Here is a 27,485-nt window from a genome sequence, read left to right on the forward strand (position 1 = left end):
TATGGTAATATAAAGAGCATGTGGTAATGATAACATAGCATATGGTAATATAAAGAGCATGTGGTAATGTAAAGAGCATGTGGTAATGTAAAGAGCATGTGGTAATGTAAAGAGCATGTGGTAATATAAAGAGCATGTGGTAATATAGAGGGACCCCAGTGGAAATAAGTCACTGACTTTTTTGGGTTATCCTAGGTTCTCTACACATATGCTTCTATGTATTTGTGTATACCTGAGTAAACTTACTTAGAACGTGTGGTAATAATAGCAGCATGTGGTAATATAGAGAGCATGTGGTAATATAGAGAGCATGTGGTAATATAGAGCATGTGGTAATAATAACAGAGCATATGGTAATGTAGAGAGAATGGGGTAATAATAACAGCATGTGGTAATATAAAGAGCATGTGGTAATATAGAGAGCATGTGGGAGTGTTGTAGTGAGGTCGGCGGCGCGTCTCCTACAGCCTCACGAGCCTCACCTATTGAGCACTGCGCACCACTGCCAGCCCTACGACGATTAAAAAAGAAGGCCTAAATTTGTATTAAGTTATATAAATACCAACATTTACATAGTTCTATGATAACTATTACATCTAGAAAATGTATGAACGCTATTTTGTTAGTTCCAATAATGCTAATGAAGATAGTTAAGATGGGAAAAGTGCGTCATATGGCAATACAAGAGTTTGGGCGGGCTGGAGTGGAGGATCTTAGGAATAAATGTTCAGTTTGACAGACTTGCTGCAAGTGTTGGATGTTACACTCACTCATCCTCATGACCAAACCCAATGGTGTTTCTAGCCAAGAATAAGAAAATTGTAATAAATTAATACAAAGTGCCTTGGTAATTCAGAAGTGTTGAATCACAAGCATAACTGGGCTTATATATTTATATACACACACGTGTCTACCGCTGTACAGTAATATACTTGGTCAATTAAAGTGCAGCAGCATTGTGTGGAGGCCTATACTTTATGTAGATGCAGTGAGCATGGTCTTATTGATCCAGGGGTGGAGTAGTGCATAGTGTAAGAGTGAGCCTGTGTCAGCACCATGGTGGGAGATACCAGCTTCAACGCTAACATGAAGGGGGTGAGTAATGTATACCCAGACATGCTTTATTACTGGCCAGGCCTACTCTCACTCTGGCCAGGCCTGTTCTTACCCTGGCCAGGCCTACGCTTACCCAGGCCAGGCCTACTCTCTCACTCTGGCCTAGCTTATTCTTACCCTGGCCAGGCCTTCTCTTACCCTGGCCATGCCCACTCTTACTCTAGCCAGGCCTACTCTCACCCTGGCCAGGCTTACTCTCACCCTGGTCAGGTCCTCTTGTTACTCTGGCCAGACTTACTCTCAACCTGGCCAGGTCTGTTACTCTGCCAGGCCTACTGTCACCCTGGCAAGGCCTGTTGTCATCCTGGCCAGGCTTACTGTCACCCTGGCAAGGCCTGCTGTCATCCTGGCAAGGCCTGCTGTCATCCTGGCCAGGCCTGTCACCCTGGCCAGGCATACTGTCACCCTGGCCAGGCATACTGTCACCCTGGCCAGGCATACTGTCACCCTGGCCAGGCATACTGTCACCCTGGCCAGGCATACTGTCACCCTGTTTGACGTGTGTCAAGGTGTGTTAGTTCCTTGGAGATGTTTGATGTGTGTCAAGGTGTGTTAGTTCCTTGGAGATGTTTGACGTGTGTCAAGGTGTGTTAGTTCCTTGGAGATGTTTGATGTGTGTCAAGGTGTGTTAGTTCCTTGGAGATGTTTGATGTGTGTCAAGGTGTTAGTTCCTTGGAGATGTTTGATGTGTCAAGGTGTGTTAGTTCCTTGGAGATGTTTGACGTGTGTCAAGGTGTGTTAGTTCCTTGGAGATGTTTGACGTGTGTCAAGGTGTGTTAGTTCCTTGGAGATGTTTGATGTGTGTCAAGGTGTGTTAGTTCCTTGGAGATGTTTGATGTGTGTCAAGGTGTGTTAGTTCCTTGGAGATGTTTGATGTGTGTCAAGGTGTGTTAGTTCCTTGGAGATGTTTGATGTGTGTCAAGGTGTGTTAGTTCCTTGGAGATGTTTGATGTGTGTCAAGGTGTGTTAGTTCCTTGGAGATGTTTGCTGTGTGTCAAGGTGTGTTAGTTCCTTGGAGATGTTTGATGTGTGTCAAGGTGTTAGTTCCTTGGAGATGTTTGATGTGTGTCAAGGTGTTAGTTCCTTGGAGATGTTTGATGTGTGTCAAGGTGTTAGTTCCTTGGAGATGTTTGATGTGTGTCAAGGTGTTAGTTCCTTGGAGATGTTTGATGTGTGTCAAGGTGTGTTAGTTCCTTGGAGATGTTTGATGTGTGTCAAGGTGTGTTAGTTCCTTGGAGATGTTTGATGTGTGTCAAGGTGTGTTAGTTCCTTGGAGATGTTTGATGTGTGTCAAGGTATGTTAGTTCCTTGGAGATGTTTGATATGTGTCAAGGTGTGTTAGTTCCTTGGAGATGTTTGATGTGTGTCAAGGTATGTTAGTTCCTTGGAGATGTTTGATGTGTGTCAAGGTGTGTTAGTTCCTTGGAGATGTTTGATGTGTGTCAAGGTGTGTTAGTTCCTTGGAGATGTTTGATGTGTGTCAAGGTATAAACCATACCCCCGGCCGGGATTGAACCCGCGGTCATAGAGTCTCAAAACTCCAGCCCGTCGCGTTAGCCAATAGACCAGCTAGCCACAATAAGATTCATCCAACTAGGTATATTTCTACACCATATACCTAGTTGGTCTAGTGGCTAACGCGACGGGCTGGAGTTTTGAGACTCTATGACCGCGGGTTCAATCCCGGCCGGGGGTATGGTTTATTTGCAATCGTGTCATTACGATTTCTTAAGTCAGTTGTGTCAAGGTATGTTAGTTCCTTGAAGATGTTTGATGTGTGTCAAGGTGTGTTAGTTCCTTGAAGATGTTTGATGTGTGTCAAGGTGTGTTACTTCCTTGGATATGTTTGATGTGTGTCAAGGTGTGTTAGTTCCTTGGAGATGTTTGATGTGTGTCAAGGTGTGTTACTTCCTTGGAAATGTTTGATGTGTGTCAAGGTGTGTTAGTTCCTTGGAGATGTTTGATGTGTGTCAAGGTGTGTTTGTTCCTTGGAGATGTTTGATGTGTGTCAAGGTGTGTTACTTCCTTGGAAATGTTTGATGTGTGTCAAGGTGTGTTAGTTCCTTGGAGATGTTTGATGTGTTTCAAGGTGTGTTAGTTCCTTGAAGATGTTTGATGTGTGTCAAGGTGTGTTAGTTCCTTGAAGATGTTTGATGTGTGTCAAGGTGTGTTAGTTCCTTGGAGATGTTTGATGTGTTTCAAGGTGTGTTAGTTCCTTGAAGATGTTTGATGTGTGTCAAGGTGTGTTAGTTCCTTGAAGATGTTTGATGTGTGTCAAGGTGTGTTAGTTCCTTGAAGATGTTTGATGTGTGTCAAGGTGTGTTACTTCCTTGAAGATGTTTGATGTGTGTCAAGGTGTGTTAGTTCCTTGAAGATGTTTGATGTGTGTCAAGGTGTGTTAGTTCCTTGAAGATATCTGAGGCGTACTCACCTAGCGGAGTGTTGACAGTGAAGACATGTATACTGAGAACAGAAACATGAATTTATCATTAACATTAACCCATTAGCATTCCAGGGCTCCTTCGGGGCCTACATCTGGAGGGTTTAGCATTTCAGGGCTTGTTCGGGGCTCACATCTGGAAGGTTTAACATTCCAGGGCTCGTTCGGGGCCCAGTCAGGAAGGTTTAGCATTCCAGGGCTTGTTCGGGGCCCAGTCAGGAAGGTTTAGCATTCCAAGGCTCGTTTAAGGCCCACATCTGGAAGGTTTAGCATTCCAGGGCTTGTTCGGGGCCCAATCAGGAAGGTTTAGCATTCCAGGGCTCTTTCAAAGCGCACATCTGGAAGGTTTAGCATTCCAGGGCTTGTTCGGGGCCCAATCAGGAAGGTTTAGCATTCTAGGGCTCGTTCAAGGCCCACACATGGAAGGTTCAAGAGCCCATTTAGGGTTCTTGAAGTTGCTGACGTTGCCTCTTGCCAATAGATTTGTTCGTCATCCTCAAGCAACAAGTTAGAGAGCACTATCTTCCCAACGAGATCCTATCCTGCAGCGCTGTATGACCCTAGTAGGTTTAGCGCTTCCTTTTGATAATAATTCCCAACGAGAGTGAGCAGTTGAGCTGTGAATTGGTGTATTTTTTTTGGGCGTAGTTTTAGTTTTAGGTTAGGGCAAAAGTCGTGGGAGTGACAAGGTCTTAGAAAGGGCCACTCTGTAACATTCTAGAAGTACATGCAAATCCCTCCATTATTTCGATGACCGAACGTTTGTGAGTATTGACAAAACTGTCAAGTGAGGAGGGATGAATATAGTATTAGAATAATAGCGAACGATCGTGTGCACGCACACACGCATAGGTGTGCAAGAACACGACATATATACGAATAGTTTATTTGCACCATCAAGGTAAACATGAGGCCACACTTGTAAACTAAAAATATAACGGGAAAATGGCACTGTAGACTGCAGGAATGGGGCCCACTGGAAAAAATAGAGGAAATAAATAGTGATACCAAAAGAACTGCAAGACAAGATTAAGTAATTTTATTTAGGTACTGGTACACATAAATACAATTATCGTATCTAGTAACATACGTATGTGTAAATTACTTAGGATAACTCCAAGATACTTGCAGTCCAAGTTCACCCATCAGTAAAATAGGTACCTGGGTGTTAGTCGACTGGTGTGGGTCGCATCCTGGGACAAAATTGATCTAATTTGCCCGAAATAATCTGCGTAACAGAGGGCTTTCTATATGGTACTATGTCATTGGTGCCAGCTAGGCCTGTATACCTTGTACATGTACTTGTAGAAATAAAGATTATTATTGGGGTCTTTGTACTATATTATTTAAAGCCTATTATTTAAGCCTATTATTTAAAGCAATGGGTGAAGGAAGTATTGGCCACAAGATTATCAGACACACAGCAGAACACGTTAATGAGACAGTGTTTCGCTCAGTGGTAAGCTTTTTTAAGTCATGACCACCGTCATACAAGGAGCAACACAAGATTAATACAGCTCCCGGCCCCGCCCTCTCATCCATCACCACCTCTCATGACATCATCTCGCCTCCGTCACCACCTCTTATGATATCTGACCTCCATCACCACTAATCTCTCCAACTGACCTGACCTCGCCTCACCTCTAGTTATATACTTTATAAGGTAGTATTTTTATGAATATCTTTGTACTTGAAAAAGTTCTAGTGTGCCAAGTGAAACGTAGTTAGAAGTTCTCACTGCTTCAATGTTTGACTATTGGCCACACACTAGTCAGTATCTTTGACTCATCACATCATACACGACACACTGGCTACACACTTCGGTTTAGGTTTGACAATATGTCTGAAATACGAAGGAAAGCACTGGTCAGTGAAATTGCAAATATCAAACTTAAGCTGAAGGAATCTTACAAGAGACAATAATCGCAGGAAGAACTAAAAACCATAAAGGAAACTGAAAAAAATACTTCTTCTCTTATGCCAAATCTAAAGGGATAAACAATATCCAGGATTGGGCCCCTGCTTAGGCGAGATGGGACGTACACAGATGACAGCCAAGAAATGAGTGAGATACTTAAGTCCCAATACGACTCAGTGTTCAGTGAGCAGCTACCCAGACTAAGGGTTGACAATCCAAATGAATTCTTTATGAACGAGACCTAAAATTGGTCATCTCAAAAATCTCGATTATCCTAACACCACAAAACTTTGAAAAGGCAATAAATGAAATGCCCATGCACTTTGCCCCAGGCCCAGACTCATGGAACTCCGTGTTCATCAAGAACTGCAAGAAGCCCCTATCACGTGCCTTCAGCATTCTATGGAGAATGAGCATGGACACACTCCACAAAGGTAGCAGTAAAGTTGCAAAGAACTACAGACCGATAGCACCAACATCCCATATCATAAAAATCTTTGAAAGGGTTCTAAGAAGCAAGATCGCCAACCACCTGGATACCCATCAATTACACAACCCAGGGCAACACGGGTTCAGAGCAGGTCACTTCTGTCTGTCCAAGCCACTGGACCACTATGACAAGGTCCTGGATGCTGTAGACTAGAGGATAAGCAAAATGCAGATGTAGCATACACACACTTTGCAAAAGCTTTCGACAAGTGTGACCATGGTGTAATGGCACACAAAATGAGTGATAAAGGAATAACAGGAAAAGTTGGTAGCTGGATCTATAACTTCCTGACAAATATAACACCAAGAGTAATAGTAAATTAAAGTCCGAGGCAGCTACGGTGAAAAGTCAAGCCCATGATGATTATCTTCAAATCGCTTGTTCTCTCTAGGCTGGAATACTGCTGTACACTAACTGCCCCCTTCAAGGCTGACGATTGAACGGTTGAAGTCCCTTGATTTGTATTCCCTGGAATGCAGGCGAGAGAGGTAAATGATAATATACACTTGGAAAATCCTAGAGGGATTAGTACCAAACTTGCACACAAAAATCACTCCCTATGAAAGCAAAAGACTCGGCAGGAGATGCAACATTCCCCCAATGAAAAGCAGGGGCGCCACGAGTACGCCGAGAGACAACACAATAAGTGTTCGGGGCCCCAAGACTGTTCAACTTCCTCCCAGCATACATAAGGGGGATTACCAATAGACCCCTGGCTGTCTTCAAGAAGGCACTGGACAGGCACTTAAGTCAGTACCTGACCAGCCGAGCTGTGGCTCGTACGTCAGTTTGCGTGCGGCCAGCAGTAACAGCCTGGTTGATCAGACCCTGATCCACCACGAGGCCTGGTCTCAGACCGAGCCGCGGGGGCGTTGGCCCCCAAAACCTTCTCCAGATATACTCCAGATATATATACAAGACACACTGATCAGTATCTTTGACTCATCACACCATACAAGACGCTGGCTAGGCAAGGGCTCACTCTCTGACTAGGAAACACAGAAACTAAGTAACCATACAGTACGTGCCCTCAGTGGTTTGCCATTTTTAAATTAGTTAACAGGAGTGGAAGGTCATGATGTACTGAAGATACTAAATTCCCTCAGTCGAACGTAAGTTGAGAGACTGACCCAAGAGTTGCAGCTCAGCTCGGTGATGTCCATCAAAATAGTTTAGGAGGCTTGGCCATGAACTGAGTGTCAACCCCCACAAACACAACTCAGTGAAACACACACACACACACACACACACACACACACACACACACACACACACACACACACACACACACACACACACACACACACACAAACTGACGACACTGGAGGACAGGAGGGTCAGGGAAGACATGATAACAACATACAAAATAATGCGTGGAATAGACAAGGTGGACAGAGACAGGATGTTCCAGAGAGGGAACACAGAAACAAGGGGTCACAATTGGAAGCTGAAGACTCAGACGAGTCACAGGGATGTTAGGAAGTACTTCTTCAGTCACAGAGTCGTCAGGAAGTGGCATAGCCTAGCAAGTGATATAGTGGAGGCAGAAACCATACACAGTTTTAAGACGAGGTATGACAAAACTCGGGAAGTAGAGAGAGGATCTAGTAGCGATCAGTGAAGAGGCGGGGCCAGGAGCCGAGTCTCGACCCCTGCAACTACAATTAGGTGAGCACACACACACCTACTTTTGGAAATAGACATGGCACACTCATCTTTGAACATATAGCACCAGCTGGGAGTTCTCATCTAATTAAGCACGTTTAAAACATGAAAAATGTGGAAAAGTTTGCAACCTGACTAATCTCAGAGCTAAGAAGGGTGCTCCGAAAGTAAACTTAAGGATTTGTACATAACGACCCAGGAGGAAAACATTATTATGATATACAAAGTACCTGGAAGATTTAATAGGGTGGTTAAGAAGAGACTAGTGCAATACAAGGACTAGGTACAAAGAGGACATATTTGGGAGTTAAGGTAGATGATCGCAGCATTTATCACGATATATAAAATACTAAAATTTGACGGTGTCTTGACACCAGTGAAGGGTTCTTGATCCAAGATATTAGAGTATTCTGCCATTTACTCGGATCGAATTTTATTTCCCATCCCCCAAGGTACTGCATAACCATTACAGATTTAGTGTCCCACTCCCATGAAATAAAATCAGATTTTATAGTGAAAAGGGACAGGTTGTTTACGATACGAGGAGGGGAAAACTAGGGAAACAGATGGCAGACGAAGATAATGCAGATGAATGCACGGATGATCAGGCTGTGATCCTCCAGGAGGCTTGAGTTGGGACCGGGCCACGGAGGCAGTGACCCCCGGAAGCGTCCTTCGGGGAGAGCAGCAGGAAAGTGGAACGAACCTTGTATTACCTGAAGTCTACCTGGAGTGTTCCGGGGATCAACGCCCTTGCTGCCCGGTCCCAGACCATGTCTCTCAGTGGATAACCTGATCACCCAGGCTGTTGGCGCTGGGTGCATGAAGTCTAGCGTATGCACTACAGCAGGACTGATCAGGCACTGACCCGAGGAACTTATCAAGTTTCCTGTAGAAGACAGCCAGGGGTCTGTTGGTAATCCTCTTTATGTATGAAGGGAAGGTGTTAAAAAATCTTGGTCCCTTCACAATTACTGTGTTTTCCTTAGTGTACTCATTACACCACTGCTCTTCCTGGAGGGTATTTCAGTGAAGGCAAACAACGCACAGTTTCAGTAGTAGGTACAAGTCCCTAGAAATCAGACAATGATAAAGCTAGAGGTCCCAGCTTCTCCAGGCAGGAGCCCACTTTACAGTAGTTAGGTAGTAGCCACTAGATTTTAAAGTTACAGGGAAAACAGTTGTAAGACAAGGAGGTAAAATACACTGTTCATAAAATCTGCTTGTATAACCATTACACAGCCTATCTTTATGTAACTTCGAATATATTATTTAATTTTGACTTATGCAAATGCCCATAGTCTCAATGATGATAATAACATCAACTACTAGCTTTTTCTCATATTTTTGGCATATTATGAAGAGCTAAATAAATATATGAAAGGTAACTGTTAGGTAAATGGACACTGATGCAACTAGTGTGGCAACGTTTCGCTCTCCTGGAACTTTGTCAAGCCGTTAGAAAGCTCATGGAGAGCGAAACATTGCCGCAATAAAATGTTGCATCTGTGTCCATTTACCTATCATTTTGTTGGCAATTCTACCTTTATATGAAGGTAACTACTTAAGAAGAAATATGGTGAGCATTGCCGTAAGCAGAGCTGCGCTACCTCACTATCAGCTATATACTTAGAGAACTTATATGCCCATTAAAAGAGCCATCTTTCCATGTTATTTCACCCGGACGTAAAATATACCAGGGAGAAGCCTCGAGTAAATATGGAAGGATATACGAGTATCGTACTACTGTGTCTTTCTGCAAAGGAAGATAGAGCCTGGCGCAGGCAACGAGGGCCAGGAGCTATAAGACAACCTCCGCAAGCATAAATTAGTATAGATCTAAAAAGGAGAGTGCCTGCACGTTCAAGGAAGGTAGGGATGCTAAGGTATGGAGAGTTATTTGAATTGTGATGTCTGCACACTTCTGACAAGACTGCTACTGAATGAATGATGGTGAATGTTCACTTTTATTAGGTCACTCTGCACTGATGGAAGACAGCCAGTGTGGTAAAGAAAATTCCGGAGTATTCATGTATACAAGACAGTAGACTATATTACTATAACCTACAGATATATTAGTGTACTTGTACACATACACAGTAATGTGAAGACTGTAGTGGGCTGCTCTTCCCTGCACCCCAGGTGTACTACAGGGATGTCTTACACCCCAGGTGTACTACAGGGATGTCTTACACCCCAGGTGTACTACAGGGATGTCTTACACCCCAGGTGTACTACAAGGATGTCTTACACCCCAGGTGTACTACAAGGATGTCTTACACCCCAGGTGTACTACAAGGATGTCTTACACCCCAGGTGTACTACAAGGATGTCTTACACCCCAGGTGTACTACAAGGATGTCTTACACCCCAGGTGTACTACAAGGATGTCTTACACCCCAAGTGTACTACAAGGATGTCTTACACCCCAGGTGTACTACAAGGATGTCTTACACCCCAGGTGTACTACAAGGATGTCTTACACCCCAGGTGTACTACAAGGATGTCTTACACCCCAGGTGTACTACAAGGATGTCTTACACCCCAGGTGTACTACAAGGATGTCTTACACCCCAGGTGTACTACAAGCATGTCTTACACCCCAGGTGTACTACAAGCATGTCTTACACCCCAGGTGTACTACAAGCATGTCTTACACCCCAGGTGTACTACAAGCATGTCTTACACCCCAGGTGTACTACAAGCATGTCTTACACCCCAGGTGTACTACAAGCATGTCTTACACCCCAGGTGTACTACAAGCATGTCTTACACCCCAGGTGTACTACAAGCATGTCTTACACCCCAGGTGTACTACAAGCATGTCTTACACCCCAGGTGTACTACAAGCATGTCTTACACCCCAGGTGTACTACAAGCATGTCTTACACCCCAGGTGTACTACAAGCATGTCTTACACCCCAGGTGTACTACAAGCATGTCTTACACCCCAGGTGTACTACAAGCATGTCTTACACCCCAGGTGTACTACAAGCATGTCTTACACCCCAGGTGTACTACAAGCATGTCTTACACCCCAGGTGTACTACAAGCATGTCTTACACCCCAGGTGTACTACAAGCATGTCTTACACCCCAGGTGTACTACAAGCATGTCTTACACCCCAGGTGTACTACAAGCATGTCTTACACCCCAGGTGTACTACAAGCATGTCTTACACCCCAGGTGTACTACAAGCATGTCTTACACCCCAGGTGTACTACAAGCATGTCTTACACCCCAGGTGTACTACAAGCATGTCTTACACCCCAGGTGTACTACAAGCATGTCTTACACCCCAGGTGTACTACAAGCATGTCTTACACCCCAGGTGTACTACAAGCATGTCTTACACCCCAGGTGTACTACAAGCATGTCTTACACCCCAGGTGTACTACAAGCATGTCTTACACCCCAGGTGTACTACAAGCATGTCTTACACCCCAGGTGTACTACAAGGATGTCTTACACCCCAGGTGTACTACAAGGATGTCTTACACCCCAGGTGTACTACAAGGATGTCTTACACCCCAGGTGTACTACAAGGATGTCTTACACCCCAGGTGTACTACAAGGATGTCTTACACCCCAGGTGTACTACAAGGATGTCTTACACCCCAGGTGTACTACAAGGATGTCTTACACCCCAGGTGTACTACAAGGATGTCTTACACCCCAGGTGTACTACAAGGATGTCTTACACCCCAGGTGTACTACAAGGATGTCTTACACCCCAGGTGTACTACAAGGATGTCTTACACCCCAGGTGTACTACAAGGATGTCTTACACCCCAGGTGTACTACAAGGATGTCTTACACCCCAGGTGTACTACAAGGATGTCTTACACCCCAGGTGTACTACAAGGATGTCTTACACCCCAGGTGTACTACAAGGATGTCTTACACCCCAGGTGTACTACAAGGATGTCTTACACCCCAGGTGTACTACAAGGATGTCTTACACCCCAGGTGTACTACAAGCATGTCTTACACCCCAGGTGTACAAGCATGTCTTACACCCCAGGTGTACTACAAGCATGTCATACACCCCAGGTGTACTGCAGACATGTCATACACCCCAGGTGTACTGCAGACATGTCATACACCCCAGGTGTACTGCAGACATGTCATACACCCCAGGTGTACTGCAGACATGTCATACGCACCAGGTGTACTGCAGACATGTCATACACCCCAGGTATACTGCAGACATGTCATACACACCAGGTGTACTGCAGACATGTCATACACCCCAGGTATACTGCAGACATGTCATACACCCCAGGTGTACTGCAGACATGTCATACACCCCAGGTGTACTGCAGACATGTCATACGCACCAGGTGTACTGCAGACATGTCATACACCCCAGGTATACTGCAGACATGTCATACACACCAGGTATACTACAAGTGTGATACGGACGCCTCTTTACTGCTCTACACTGCTAGACTCACTCGTCTTCTCGTTCATCTCAAGAATATGCAAGATGACACTATATCTTGCAAGTACCTACTTACATTATACATTTAACTCTACTTTCGTCTGTGTTTACCTGGAGTATACCTGGAGAGGGTTTCGGGGGTCAGCGCCCTCGCGGCCCGGTCTGTGACCAGGCCTCATGGTGGATCAGGGCCTGATCAACCATGCTGTTACTGTTGGCCGCACGCAACCCGACGTACTGACCACAGCTCGGCTTGTCAGGTACTGACTTTAGTTGCCTGTCTAGTGCTTTCTTAAAGACAGCCAGGGGTCTATTGGTAATTCCCCCTTATGTTTCTTGATAGTTTTTTCCTGTAGTGTTTCTTGTCTAGTTTAAGCTTTGTCAGAGTTCGGGGCGCGAGGGCGATGCTCAGTTGAACTCTAAACACACAATATTGACACTAATGTACCTAAATAAACTTATTTAATGTCTCCAGGCACAACCTTGCCTCCATTACCCGCTGTGGGCAACAAGTACAAGATTTTTATCTTAGATACATGTAAACTACTCTCACCTAACTTATAGCTAATAGTATTTGTGGAGTTACAAGAAACTTGAAATAATTGACGCTTGGAACATCTTACGAAAATTAACGTTGTAGAATGAGGACAGGTTGATTACCGTGTGTGATATTACTGTTTGTAGCCCAGCAGGTGGACGGCTGTATCATGTGTCCGTGTGTACACACCACTGGAACATGATAATGTTATATGTGCATAATACGTGTCCATGTATACCCATCACAGGATCATGATAATGTATCACTTGTTCATGTATATCATCGCAGGATCATGAGAATGTATCAACTGTCCATGTATACCATCGCAGGATCATGGTAATATATCACGTGTCCATGTATATCCATTACAGATTAGGAAAATGTATCACGTGAATCAAACATGTCTATGTATACCCATCACATGATCAGGATTAAGATAATGTATTAGGTGTGTCCTTGTATTTCATGACAGGATCATGGTAATATATCACGTGTGTCATGTATGCCATGGCAGGATCATGGTAATGTATAATGTTAAAGAGTACTTCTCCTGGTAGCAGGATATTTATAACACTTGTGCACTCACACTTTCCCTTTAATATTTTGTTTGCTGTTTTTTGTGAACATGCTGCTATAACTGTTCCTGTTATTGCTGGCACTCCTCTTGCTATTGCTGTTGCTGCTTCTGTTATTGCTTTCGCTGCCGTTGTTGCTGTTGCTCCTTCTGTTTCTCTTGTTGCTGCCTCTCCTTATCTACGTCCCATTCTCAACTAAGTTCCCATCCCACTTACCACCAGCTCACCTAAGTTCCAATCCCACTTACCACCAGCTCACCTAAGTTCCCATCCCACTTACCACCAGGTCACCTAAGTTCCAATCCCACTTACCACCAGCTCACCTAAGTTCCCATCCCACTTACCACCAGCTCACCTAAGTTCCAATCCCACTTACCACCAGCTCACCTAAGTTCCCATCCCACTTACCACCAGCTCACCTAAGTTCCCATCCCACTTACCACCAGCTCACCTAAGTTCCCATCTCAGTTACCACCAGCTCACCTAAGTTCCCATCCCACTTACCACCAGCTCACCTAAGTTCCCATCTCAGTTACCACCAGCTCACCTAAGTTCCCATCCCACTTACCACCAGCTCACCTAAGTTCCCATCTCATCACCGGCTCACCTAAGTTCCCATCCCAGTTACCACCAGCTCATCTAAGTTCCCATCCCACTTACCACCAGCTCACCTAAGTTAACATCCCACTTACCACTAGCCCCTACTATTACCATACTCTCTATGCACCTTAAAGTTTCCTCACGCCGGTAAAGAAAGAACAAAGTTCCCCCCACATACATTGTATAACTTGAAACTCTGAGCAAAACATTGTCCAAATGTATCTTCCGTAGCGTTCCGTCTTTAATGTGACGTTGTACTTGGTATTTTTGACGAGTTCCGAACTTCTTTACTCCCAGAGCCCGGCCATGGGCCAAGCTCGTCTGGTCAACCTCGCATTTCAAACCATCTGTCCTCATGAAATACAACTACTGATGCCAATAACAAAATCCCCCCAACAAACACAGAATACAACCTCGTTCATATTTGCTAATATACAGGGCCTTAAGCCATCCACCAACAACAAAATACCTTTTATCAGTGGACTTCTAGTGGAGTCTAATGCAATGTTTGCAGCCTTCACAGAGACTCACACAAAAGACCACTTTGACAGTGAAATATGGATAAGTGGTTACAACCTTTTTAGATGCGACAGAAAAAACAGGCAACAAGGGGGGGGGGTTGGCCTGTATGTCAAAGAGTCCCTTATCTGCACGGAGTTGCTGAACACCACAAATGAGGTAGTTGAAGTTCTATCAATAGAGATCGAGAACCAAAACCTAGTCATTGTGGTTGTATACAAGCCACCAGATGCAACCTCACAACAGTTCAAGGAACAGCTACTGAAAATCGATTACTGTTTGGAAAACCTTCCAGCTCCATCCCCAAACATCTTACTGCTTGGTGATTTCAACCTAAGGCATACAAAATGGAAGAATGTAGCAAATGTTATAGCTGAAACAATCCCCGGAGGTAGCGCAGATGAAAGGTCACACACACATGAGCTACTAAGTCTCCGCGAAAAACACACCTTAAGCCAGCAGATAGTGGAGCCAACAAGACTAGAAAACACACTTGACCTTATCTTCACAAATAATGAGGACCTGATAAGAGACATAAGAATATCAAAAACAACTAATTCCGATCACAATCTAATCGAAGTCCAGACGTACATGCATAGGGGTCCTGAACAGCAGAATGCATGTACCTGTGAAGGTGTCTTCACAAAATACAATTTCAACAACAAGAACATCAACTGGGACCAGGTAAACCATGTCCTAAACGAAACATGTTGGGAAGATGTCTTAAATGACATGGATCCAAACCAGTGCCTTGAAAGGATCAACTTCCTGGTAGCCGAAGCATGTTCTAGGCATATTCCCCTAAGAAAGAAGAAGAGCAGGAGTAAACTGGAGAGAAAAAGACGCTCCCTCTACAGAAGACGACGAAGAGTCACTGAGCTCCTCAGGAGTGCTAGAATATCTGATACACGAAAGGAGGCGCTGACCAGGGAAGTGGAAACTATCGAACTTAAGCTAAATGACTCTTACAGGAACCAGGAGAGGCAGGAGGAGCTTAAAGCTATTAGTGAAATTGAAAGAAATTCAAAATATTTCTTTTCATATGCCAAAAACAAGGCAAATACCACATCTAGTATCGGGCCCTTACTCAGACAGGATGGGACTTACACAGATGACAACAAGGAAATGAGTGAAATATTGAAATCCCAGTACGACTCTGTGTTTAGTGAACCACTAATCGGTCTGAGGATCGACGACCCAAATGATTTCTTCATGAATGAGCCTCAAAACTCCATAAATGTATGCCAGATTTCCGACATTACCCTAACTCCGATAGATTTCGAAAAAGCCATTGACAACATGCCTATGCACTCAGCCCCGGGCCCAGACTCGTGGAACTCTGTTTTCATTAAGAACTGCAAGAAACCCCTCTCGCGTGCCCTAAGTACACTATGGAGGAGGAGCTTGGACATGGGTGAAATTCCACAGTCACTTAAAACAACGGATATAGCCCCACTCCATAAAGGTGGCAGCAAAGCATTAGCTAAGAACTATAGACCAATAGCTCTGACGTCCCACATCATAAAAATCTTTGAAAGAGTGCTAAGAAGCAGGATTGCAAATCACCTGGATTCCCAAAATCTGCACAATCCAGGGCAACATGGGTTCAGGGCAGGTCGCTCCTGCCTCTCACAACTACTGGATCACTATGACATGGCCTTGGATGCACTGAAAGAAAATCAGAATGCAGATGTAATATACACAGACTTTGCAAAAGCATTTGACAAATGCGATCATGTCGTAATAGCTTATAAAATACGTGCTAAAGGAATAACTGGGAAAGTGGGGAGATGGATCTTCAACTTCCTAACAAATCGAACACGAAGAGTAGTGGTCAACAGAGTTAAATCGGAGGCTGCCATAGTGAAGAGCTCTGTTCCACAAGGCACAGTACTCGCCCCCATCTTATTCCTTATCCTCATATCAGACAAACAGAGATATACACCACAGCACCGTATCATCCTTTGCGGATGATACTAGGATCTGCATGAGGCTGTCATCTGCTGAGGACGCGGTTAACCTCCAAGAAGATATAAACAAAGTTTTCCAGTGGGCAACGGTAAACAATATAATGTTCAATGAGGACAAATTCCAACTACTCCGTTATGGAAAACTGGAGGAGATAATAACTAGAACAGAGTATACTACTGACTCCGGCCATACAATAGAGCGGAAAAATAATGTAAGGGACCTGGGAGTAGTAATGTCTGAGGATCTCACTTTCAAGGATCACAACAGTGCCACGATCGCACGTGCAAAGAAAATGATAAGATGGATAATGAGAACTTTCAAAACGAGAGATGCCAAGCCCATGATGATCCTTTTCAAATCACTTGTTCTCTCTAGGCTGGAATACTGCTGTACATTAACATCTCCATTCAAAGCAGGTGAAATCGCAGATCTAGAGAGTGTACAGAGATCCTTTACTGCACGTATAAGTTCTGTCAAGCACCTTAACTACTGGGAACGCTTGGAAGCACTTGACTTGTACTCGTTGGAACGCAGGAGGGAGAGATATATCATAATCTACACTTGGAAAATCTTGGAAGGAATGGTCCCAAATCTGCACACAGAAATCACTCCCTACGAAAGTAAAAGACTGGGCAGGCGATGCAAAATGCCGCCAATAAAAAGTAGGGGCGCCATTGGTACACTAAGAGAAAACACCATAAGTGTCCGGGGCCCAAAACTGTTCAACAGCCTCCCATCAAGCATTAGGGGAATTGCCAATAAACCCCTGGCTGCCTTCAAGAGAGAGCTGGACAGATACCTAAAGTCAGTGCCGGATCAGCCGGGCTGTGGCTCGTACGTTGGACTGCGTGCGGCCAGCAGTAACAGCCTAGTTGATCAGGCCCTGATCCATCGGGAGGCCTGGTCATGGACCGGGCCGCGGGGGCGTTGATCCCCGGAATAACCTCCAGGTAACCTCATGCGTTATATAACTTACTCAAAGTTATAATCATATTTCACCTTGTCTTCCTCTTCTATTATCGCCAGGATAAATAACTTTACTCTCTCCACGCAGTGCTCACTCCTCAGCTCTGCGTCTAGTCTGCTTGTAAATCTCTGCACCTTTGCAAGTTTCTGAACATACTTGATATAACGTTCATGATCCAAGGATTGTCAAAGATTGCAAAGGATAACATACCACCAGGACTCACAGTGGTGCAGACATGTGCCTGTCCTCCTGTGCTGTCCCATGTAGGTGCCTGTCCTCCTGTGCTGTCCCATGTAGGTGCCTGTACCCCTGTGCTGTCCTATGTAGGTGCCTGTACCCCTGTGCTGTCCCATGTAGGTGCCTGTCCTCCTGTGCTGTCCCATGTAGGTGCCTGTCCTCCTGTGCTGTCCCATGTAGGTGCCTGTACCCCTGTGCTGTCCTATGTAGGTGCCTGTACCCCTGTGCTGTCCCATGTAGGTGCCTGTCCTCCTGTGCTGTCCCATGTAGGTGCCTGTCCCCCTTGTGCTGTCCCATGTAGGTGCCTGTCCCCCTTGTGCTGTCCCATGTAGATGCCTGTACCCCTGTGCTGTCCCATGTAGGTGCCTGTCCTCCTGTGCTGTCCCATGTAGGTGCCTGTCCCCCTTGTGCTGTCCCACGTAGGTGCCTGTCCCCCTTGTGCTATCCCATGTAGATGCCTGTACCCCTGTGCTGTCCCATGTAGGTGCCTGTCCTCCTGTGCTGTCCCATGTAGGTGCCTGTCCTCCTGGGCTGTCTTATGTAGGCGCCTATCCACCTGTTTTGTCTCATGTAGGTGTCTGTAACCACGTATCGTGTCATGTACGTAGGTGCCTGTAACAATGCACTGTGTCATGTGCAGGTGCTTCCCCGAGTACCTATAACTTGACCTAACAGAAATGCTGTATCCTGTTAGCTCTACAACAAACTTGATCTTAGAGAGGTAGTGCAGCTTTAACTGTTAAGTACAAAATAGAGTTTCATTCCGTTTTTATCGTACTCACTTATTTGTAGTTGCAGGGGTCGAGTCACAGCTGCTCCTCTTCGCTCGTCGCTATTACTGTCACTCCCTGCTCTCCTGCGGTATATGTATTTATATAATTATGATAACCACTATGTCTTTCTGGAACACAGAGATCATTGTCCTTGATGCTGTAGCACTTGGATTGTTTACTGTTCATAGTTCTGGTAAACGTGGATCGTTACATTACACTCAAGTTTGACTGTTCCATCACACACACACTAGCAGTTTATTTGATCGTTACTGATGTTCGTTGGTTACCACCAGTCTATTAGCTTCAATATCGGGGCATTTATACATCCCATAGATTTTTATGGTAGTTATTTACCACCACGAGCGACACTAACGGGCGAATTCCCTGAACTCTTGGGAAACCCGCCGCGCAAGAGGACCGTTCTGTCACTAACTCCCAGGGTGAAATGACTAACCTTAGCAGCTTGTGTAAGAATGCCATCATATACAATGACATCCGTTAATAAAGGTTAATGTTTTCTTAACATTAGGGTACTTCTTATCCTAATATTATTATCAACGTATATTGAAAAATAAGAACTTACATGAGTTACTACCTGTAATGGTTCCCTAATGTTTAGTTTACCCTTCAAAACAACGTTGGGAGGGTTGTTATCTTGACGCCTGGGCGAGACTGATTGCTTACCTGCTTAATTGAGTTTGAAGCTTATCGACAACATGAGGGTCATTAAGGCTGCATGCCACCTGTTCACCACCACTCACCAACACTTTAATACTTATAATAAGAATTAAAGTGCTCTTATTGTATATTCACTTAGACATACCTCTAAGTATATACACTGAGAGATACGCCTGCGTATATACTCTGAGAGATACACAATTCTATATATATATACACACTGAGAAATACATACTCTCTGTGTATATATTCATATGTTTGTTTAATGGCAGAAATGTTGGTGTCGTCGGTGACCCCATCACTGCTCCACAGCCAGTGAAATATTTTCAGAATGGAATGTGTTTTGTGGTACTACTGTCACTAGTGTGTACATCCTGATGTTGCTTACTTGAAGGCTAAACCCTGATGAGTTACCTGGATGTTAGGAAGTACTTTTATGGTGTCAAGGTAGCCGGTAAGTGCTTTTAGTGTCAAGGTAGTGGGGAAGTACTTCTACAGTCTCAAGGTAGTGGGGAAGTACTTCTACAGTCTCAGGGTAGTGGGGAAGTACTTCTACAGTCTCATGGTAGTGGGGTAGTACTTCTACAGTCTCAGGGTAGTGGGGAAGTACTTCTACAGTCTCAGGGTACTGGGGTAGTACTTCTACAGTCTCAGGGTAGTGGGGTAGTACTTCTACAGTCTCAGGGTAGTGGGGTAGTACTTCTACAGTCTCAGGGTAGTGGGGTAGTACTTCTACAGTCTCAGGGTAGTGGGGAAGTACTTCTACAGTCTCAGGGTAGTGGGGTAGTACTTCTACAGTCTCAGGGTAGTGGGGTAGTACTTCTACAGTCTCAGGGTAGTGGGGAAGTACTTCTACAGTCTCAGGGTAGTGGGGTAGTACTTCTACAGTCTCAGGGTAGTGGGGTAGTACTTCTACAGTCTCAGGGTAGTGGGTAGTACTTCTACAGTCTCAGGGTAGTGGGGTAGTACTTCTACAGTCTCAGGGTAGTGGGTAGTACTTCTACAGTCTCAGGGTAGCGGGGTAGTACTTCTACAGTCTCAGGGTAGTGGGGAAGTACTTCTACAGTCTCAGGGTAGTGGGGAAGTACTTCTACAGTCTCAGGGTAGTGGGGTAGTACTTCTACAGTCTCAGGGTAGTGGGGAAGTACTTCTACAGTCTCAGGGTAGTGGGGAAGTACTTCTACAGTCTCAGGGTAGTGGGGTAGTACTTCTACAGTCTCAGGGTAGTGGGGAAGTACTTCTACAGTGTCAGGGTAGTGGGGAAGTACTTCTACAGTCTCAGGGTAGTGGGGTAGTACTTCTACAGTCTCAGGGTAGTGGGGAAGTACTTCTACAGTCTCAGGATAGTGGGGAAGTACTTATACAGTCTCAGGGTAGTGGGGTAGTACTTCTACAGTCTCAGGGTAGTGGGGTAGTACTTCTACAGTCTCAGGGTAGTGGGGTAGTACTTCTACAGTCTCAGGGTAGTGGGGAAGTACTTCTACAGTCTCAGGGTACTGGGGTAGTACTTCTACAGTCTCAGGGTAGTGGGGTAGTACTTCTACAGTCTCAGGGTAGTGGGGAAGTACTTCTACAGTCTCAGGGTAGTGGGGTAGTACTTCTACAGTCTCAGGGTAGTGGGGTAGTACTTCTACAGTCTCAGGGTAGTGGGGTAGTACTTCTACAGTCTCAGGGTAGCGGGGTAGTACTTCTACAGTCTCAGGGTAGTGGGGAAGTACTTCTACAGTCTCAGGGTAGTGGGGAAGTACTTCTACAGTCTCAGGGTAGTGGGGTAGTACTTCTACAGTCTCAGGGTAGTGGGGTAGTACTTCTACAGTCTCAGGGTAGTGGGGAAGTACTTCTACAGTCTCAGGGTAGTGGGGTAGTACTTCTACAGTCTAAGGGTAGTGGGGAAGTACTTCTACAGTCTCAGGGTAGTGGGGTAGTACTTCTACAGTCTCAGGGTAGTGGGGTAGTACTTCTACAGTCTCAGGGTAGTGGATAGTACTTCTACAGTCTCAGGGTAGCGGGGTAGTACTTCTACAGTCTCAGGGTAGCGGGGTAGTACTTCTACAGTCTCAGGGTAGTGGTGAAGTACTTCTACAGTCTCAAGGTAGTGGGGAAGTACTTCTACAGTCTCAGGGTAGTGGGGAAGTACTTCTACAGTCTCAGGGTAGTGGGGAAGTACTTCTAGTCTCAGCGTAGTGGGGAAGTACTTCTACAGTCTCAGGGTAGTGGGGTAGTACTTCTACAATCTCAGGGTAGTGGGGAAGTACTTCTACAGTCTCAGCGTAGTGGGGAAGTACTTCTACAGTCTCAGGGTGGTGGGGAAGTACTTCTACAGTCTCAGGGTAGTGGGGAAGTACTTCTACAGTCTCAGGGTAGTGGGGTAGTACTTCTACAGTCTCAGGGTAGTGGGGAAGTACTTCTACAGTCTCAGGGTAGTGGGGTAGTACTTCTACAGTCTCAGGGTAGTGGGGTAGTACTTCTACAGTCTCAGGGTAGTGGGGTAGTACTTCTACAGTCTCAGGGTAGTGGGGAAGTACTTCTACAGTCTCAGGGTAGTGGGGAAGTACTTCTACAGTCTCAGGGTAGTGGGGAAGTACTTCTACAGTCTCAGGGTAGTGGGGAAGTACTTCTACAGTCTCATGGTAGTGGGGAAGTACTTCTACAGTCTCAGGGTAGTGGGGTAGTACTTCTACAGTCTCAGGGTAGTGGGGTAGTACTTCTACAGTCTCAGGGTAGTGGGGTAGTACTTCTACAGTCTCAGGGTAGTGGGGTAGTACTTCTACAGTCTCAGGGTAGTGGGGTAGTACTTCTACAGTCTCAGGCTAGTGGGGTAGTACTTCTACAGTCACAGGGTAGTGGGGAAGTACTTCTACAGTCTCAGGGTAGTGGGTAGTACTTCTACAGTCTCAGGGTAGCGGGGTAGTACTTCTACAGTCTCAGGGTAGTGGGGAAGTACTTCTACAGTCTCAGGGTAGTGGGGAAGTACTTCTACAGTCTCAGGGTAGTGGGGAAGTACTTCTACAGTCTCAGGGTAGTGGGGAAGTACTTCTACAGTCTCAGGTTAGTGGGGAAGTACTTCTACAGTCTCAGGGTAGTGGGGAAGTACTTCTACAGTCTCAGGGTAGTGGGGAAGTACTTCTACAGTCTCAGGGTAGTGGGGAAGTACTTCTACAGTCTCAGGGTAGTGGGGAAGAACTTCTACAGTCTCAGCGTAGTGGGGAAGTACTTCTACAGTCTCAGCGTAGTGGGGAAGTAATTCAACAGTCTCAGGGTAGTGGGGAAGTAATTCTACAGTCTCAGGGTAGTGGTGAAGTACTTCTACAGTCTCAGCGTAGTGGGGTAGTACTTCTACAGTCTCAGGGTAGTGGGGTAGTACTTCTACAGTCTCAGCGTAGTGGGGTAGTACTTCTACAGTCTCAGGGTAGTGGGGAAGTACTTCTACAGTCTCAGCGTAGTGGGGAAGTACTTCTACAGTCTCAGGGTAGTGGGGAAGTACTTCTACAGTCTCAGGGTAGTGGGGAAGTACTTCTACAGTCTCAGGGTAGTGGGGAAGTACTTCTACAGTCTCAGGGTAGTGGTGAAGTACTTCTACAGTCTCAGCGTAGTGGGGTAGTACTTCTACAGTCTCAGGGTAGTGGGGTAGTACTTCTACAGTCTCAGGGTAGTGAGGAAGTACTTCTACAGTCTCAGGGTAGTGGGGAAGTACTTCTACAGTCTCAGGGTAGTGGGGAAGTACTTCTACAGTCTCAGGGTAGTGGGGAAGTACTTCTACAGTCTCAGGGTAGTGGGGAAGTACTTCTACAGTCTCAGGGTAGTGGGGAAAAACTTCTACAGTCTCAGGGTAGTGGGGAAGTACTTCTACAGTCTCAGGGTAGTGGGGAAGTACTTCTACAGTCTCAGCGTAGTGGGGAAGTACTTCTACAGTCTCAGGGTAGTGGGGAAGTACTTCTACAGTCTCAGGGTAGTGGGGAAGTACTTCTACAGTCTCAGGGTAGTGGGGAAGTACTTCTACAGTCTCAGGGTAGTGGGGTAGTACTTCTACAGTCTCAGGGTAGTGGGGAAGTACTTCTACAGTCTCAGGGTAGTGGGGAAGTACTTCTACAGTCTCAGGGTAGTGGGGAAGTACTTCTACAGTCCCAGGGTAGTGGGGAAGTACTTCTACAGTCCCAGGGTAGTGTGGGCAGTAATTTCACAGTCTCAGGGTAGTGGGGCAGATTTCCACAGTCTCAGGGCAGGGGGAAGTACTTCCACAGTCCCAGGCAGTGGGGTAGTACTCTACAGTCTCAGGGTAGTGGGCAGTACTCTACAGTCCAGGGTAGTGGGGAAGCACTCTACAGTCCCAGGGTAGTGGGGAAGCACTTCTACAGTCTCAGAGTAGTGGGGAAGCACTTCCACAGTCTCAGGGCAGTGGGGCAGTACTCTACTGTCTCAGGGTAGTGGGGTAAGTACTCTACAGTCCAGGGCAGGGGGAAGTAATTTCCCCACAGTCCTACAGGGTAGTGGGCAGTACCTACATCCAGGCAGTGGGGTAGCACTCACAGTCCCAGGTAGTGGGAAGTACTCACAGTCCCAGGGTAGGGGGAAGCACTCACAGTCCAAGGGCAGTGGGGGTAGCACCCTGGGCAGTCCTCAGGGTAGTGGTACACTCTACAGTCTCAGGGCAGTGGGTAGTACTTCCACAGTCCTCAGGGTAGTGGGGCAGTACTCTACAGTCCTCAGGGTAGTGGGGAAGCACTCAGTCCCAGGGTAGTGGGCAGTACTCTACAGTCCCAGGCAGGGGGTAGTACTTCACAGTCCCAGGGTAGTGTGCTAATTTCCACAGTCCCAGGGCAGGGGGTAGCACTTCACAGTCCCAGGGCAGTGGGCACTTCACAGTCCCAGGTAGTGGCAGTACCTACAGTCCCACAGGGCAGCGGGGCAAAGTACTCTACAGTCTCAGGGCAGTGGGGAAGTACTCACAGTCCCAGGGCAGGGAAGCACTTCACAGTCCGGGTAGTGGGAAGTACTCTACAGTCCCAGGGCAGTGAGGAAGTACTTTCTACAGTCCCAGGCAGTGGGGAAGCACTTCCTACAGTCCCAGGGTAGTGGGGTAGTAATTTCACAGTCCCAGGGTAGTGGGGAAGTACTTCTCTACAGTCCCAGGGCAGGGGAAGTACTTAAGCAGTCCCCAGGGTAGTGGGGGGGAAGCACTTCTCACAGTCCTTAGTAGTGGGGGAAGCACTTCCACAGTCCTGAGGGCAGGGACAGCAATTTATACAGTCCCAGGGTAGTGGGGCAGTACTTCCTCACAGTCTCAGGGTAGTGGGGCAGCACTGCCAGTCCCAGGGCAGTGGGGCAGTACTTCACAGTCTCAGGGTAAGGCAGCACTCTACAGTCCCAGGGCAGCGGGGTAGTACTCTACAGTCCCAGGGTGGGGAAGCACTTGTTGTGTCCTCAGGGTAGTGGGGAAGCAATTTCACAGTCCCAGGGCAGTGGGGAAGCACTCTACAGTCCCAGGGCAGTGGGGAAGCACTCTACACAGTCCCAGGGCAGTGGGCACTTCCACAGTCCCAGGGCAGTGGGCAGCACTCACAGTCCCAGGGCAGGGGGAAGTACTCACAAACTTCAGGGCAGGGGCAGTACCCCCACAGTCCCAGGGTAGTGGGCAGTACTCTACAGTCCCAGGGCAGTGGGGGAAAGCACTCTACAGTCTCAGGCAGTGGGGAAGCATCACAGTCCCAGGGTAGTGGGGTAGTACTTCTACAGTCTCAGGGTAGTGGGGAAGCAATTTCTACAGTCTCAGGCAGTGGGGTAGTAATTTCACAGTCCCAGGGTAGTGGGGCAGTACTCTACAGTCCCAGGGTAGTGGGGAAGCACTCTGTGTCCCAGGGTAGTGGGGGTAGTACCTTACAGTCCTCAGGCAGTGGGGTAGCAATTTCACAGTCCAGGGCAGTGGGAAGCACTTCCACAGTCTCAGGGTAGTGGGGTAGTACTCTACAGTCCTTCAGGGCAGAGGGGTAGCACTTCTTCAGTCCTCAGGGTAGTGGGGAAGCACTTCACAGTCCCAGGGCAGTGGGAAGCACTCTACAGTCCCAGGGTAGTGGGGAAGCAATTTCACAGTCCCAGGGTAGTGGGGCAGTACTTCACAGTCCTTGTGGTAGTGGGGAAGTAATTTCTACAGTCTCAGGGCAGTGGGGTAGTAATCCCACAGTCCCAGGGTAGTGGGGCAGCACTCTGTGCCAGTCCTCAGGGCAGTGGGTAGCACCCCCACAGTCCCAGGGCATGGGTAGCAATTTCCACAGTCCAGGGTATGGGGAAGCACTACAGTCTCAGGTAGTGGGGAAGCATTTCTCACAGTCTCAGGGTAGTGGGGGAAGCAATTTCACAGTCCAGGAGTAGGGAAGCAATTTCCACAGTCCCAGGGTAGTGGGGAAGTAATTTCCACAGTCCCAGGGTAGTGGGGCAGCAATTTCCACAGTCCCAGGATAGTGGGAAGCAATTTCAGTCTCAGGGAGAGGAGGAAGCACTCTACAGTCCCCAGGCAGTTTACAGCACTCTCTACAGTCCCAGGCAGGGAAGCACTCTCACAGTCCCAGGGTAGTAGCAATTTCTTACAGTCTCAGGCAGTGGGGTAGTACTCTGTGTCCCAGGCAGTGGGGCAGTACTTCCACAGTCCCAGGGTGTGGGGTACTTCACAGTCTCAGGGCAGTGGGTAGCACTTCACAGTCCTCAGGGTAGTGGGGCAGCAATTCCCACAGTCCCAGGGCAGTGGGAAGTACTCTACAGTCCTCAGTAGTGGGGAAGCACTCTCACAGTCCCAGGGTAGTGAGGAAGTACTCTACAGTCCCAGGGTAGTGGGGAAGCAATTTCCACAGTCTCAGGTAGTGGGGTGCACTCTACAGTCTCAGGTAGTGTAGCACTCACAGTCCAGGGTAGTGGGGTAGTACTCTACAGTCTCAGGAAGTAGTAAGTAATTTTCACAGTCCCAGGCAGTGGGGAAGCAATTTCCCCACAGTCCTCAGGGTGGGGAAGCACTCTACAGTCCCAGGGTAGTGGGAAGCAATTTCACAGTCTCATGGTAGTGGGAAGTACTCTCAGCAGTCTCAGCGTAGTGGGCAGTACTCTCCACAGTCTCAGGGCAGTGGGGTAAGTACTCTATTGTGTCCACGGCAGTGGGGAAGCAATTTCACAGTCCCAGGCAGTAGCAATTTCACAGTCCCAGTAGTGGGGCAGGCAATTTCCACAGTCCCAGGGCAGGGTAGTACTTCCACAGTCCCAGGGTAGTGGGTAGTACCCCACAGTCCCAGGGTAGTGGGGAAGCACTCTACAGTCTCAGCGTATGGGGAATTACTCTACAGTCTCAGGGCAGGGGGTAGTACTTCACAGTCCCAGGGAGAGTGGGGAAGTACTCCCACAGTCCCCAGGGTAGTGGGGGCAGTACTTTGCCAGTCTCAGGTAGTGGGGTAGCAATTTCACAGTCCCAGGGCAGTGGGCAGTAATTTCACAGTCTCAGGGCAGTGGGGAAGCACTCTACAGTCTCAGGTAGTGGGTAGTACTCTACAGTCCTCAGGGCAGTGGGGAAGTAATTTCACAGTCCCAGGGTAGCGGGGAAGTACTCACAGTCCTTTTGTGGCAGGGAAGTACTCTACAGTCTCAGGGTAGTGGATAGCAATTTCACAGTCCCAGGGTAGTGTAGTACCCCCACAGTCCCAGGCAGTGGGGTAGCACTCTACAGTCCCAGGGCAGTGGGAAGCACTTCCAACAGTCCCAGGCAGTGGGAAGTACTCTACAGTCCTCAGGGCAGTGGGGAAGCACTCTATAGTCCCAGGGCAGTGGGGCAGCAATTTCCATAGTCTCAGGGTAGTGGGGCAGTACTCTACAGTCTCAGGTAGCTGGCAGCAATCTCAGCAGTCCTAGGCAGCGGGGGTAGCACTTCACAGTCCTCAGGCAGTGTGGAAGCACTTCACAGTCCCAGGGTAGTGGGGAAGTACTTCACAGTCTCAGGCAGTGGGGTAGTACCCCACAGTCCCACAGGGTAGTGGGGCAGCAATTTCCAACAGTCCCAGGGCAGCGGGGCAGCACTCTACAGTCCTACAGGGCAGTGGGCAGTAACTCCCACAGTCCCAGGGCAGTGGGTAAGTACCCCACAGTCCCAGGGTAAAGGGCAGGCACTCTACAGTCCCAGGCAGTGGGGAAGCACTTCCACAGTCCCAGGGCAGTGGGAAGCACTCTCTACAGTCTCAGGGTAGCAGGGGGAAGCAATTTCACAGTCTCAGGTAGTGGGGAAGCACTTCTACAGTCCCAGGGCAGTGGGGCAGTACCCCCACAGTCCTCAGGGTAGTGGGAAGCACTCTACAGTCTCAGGTAGTGGGGGAAGCACTTCCACAGTCTCAGGGTAGTGGGGAAGCACTCTATAGTCCCAGGGCAGTGGGGCAGTGACTTCCACAGCTCAGGGCAGCGGCAGCAATTCCCACAGTCCCAGGGCAGCGGGGCAGCACTTCCACAGTCCCAGGGCAGTGTGAAGCACTTCCACAGTCCCAGGGTAGTGAAGCACTTCACAGTCCTGTGGGCAGTGGGCAGTACCTCC

At 47.2% G+C, this 27,485-nt stretch overlaps 2 protein-coding genes across 3 annotated transcripts in view; one reads left to right on the forward strand and one right to left on the reverse strand.

Annotated features, from left to right (window-relative positions):
• Polr3H (RNA polymerase III subunit H) overlaps nt 1-27,485 on the reverse strand; it is a 797,681-nt gene that overhangs the window by 161,466 nt on the left and 608,730 nt on the right. The gene's annotated exons all lie outside the window — the stretch shown is intronic.
• Nucleotides 720-27,485, forward strand: part of p130CAS (Serine_rich_CAS and FAT-like_CAS_C domain-containing protein p130CAS) — a 488,085-nt gene continuing 461,319 nt past the window's right edge. The window contains exon 1 of the mRNA XM_070094843.1: nt 720-1,095. Coding sequence (XP_069950944.1) covers nt 1,057-1,095 — 39 coding nt within the window. The 5' untranslated portion in view covers nt 720-1,056. The remainder of the gene's footprint in view (nt 1,096-27,485) is intronic.

This window comes from Cherax quadricarinatus, chromosome 48 (genome assembly GCF_038502225.1).
Source record: "Cherax quadricarinatus isolate ZL_2023a chromosome 48, ASM3850222v1, whole genome shotgun sequence".
NCBI classification, from domain to species: domain Eukaryota; kingdom Metazoa; phylum Arthropoda; class Malacostraca; order Decapoda; family Parastacidae; genus Cherax; species Cherax quadricarinatus.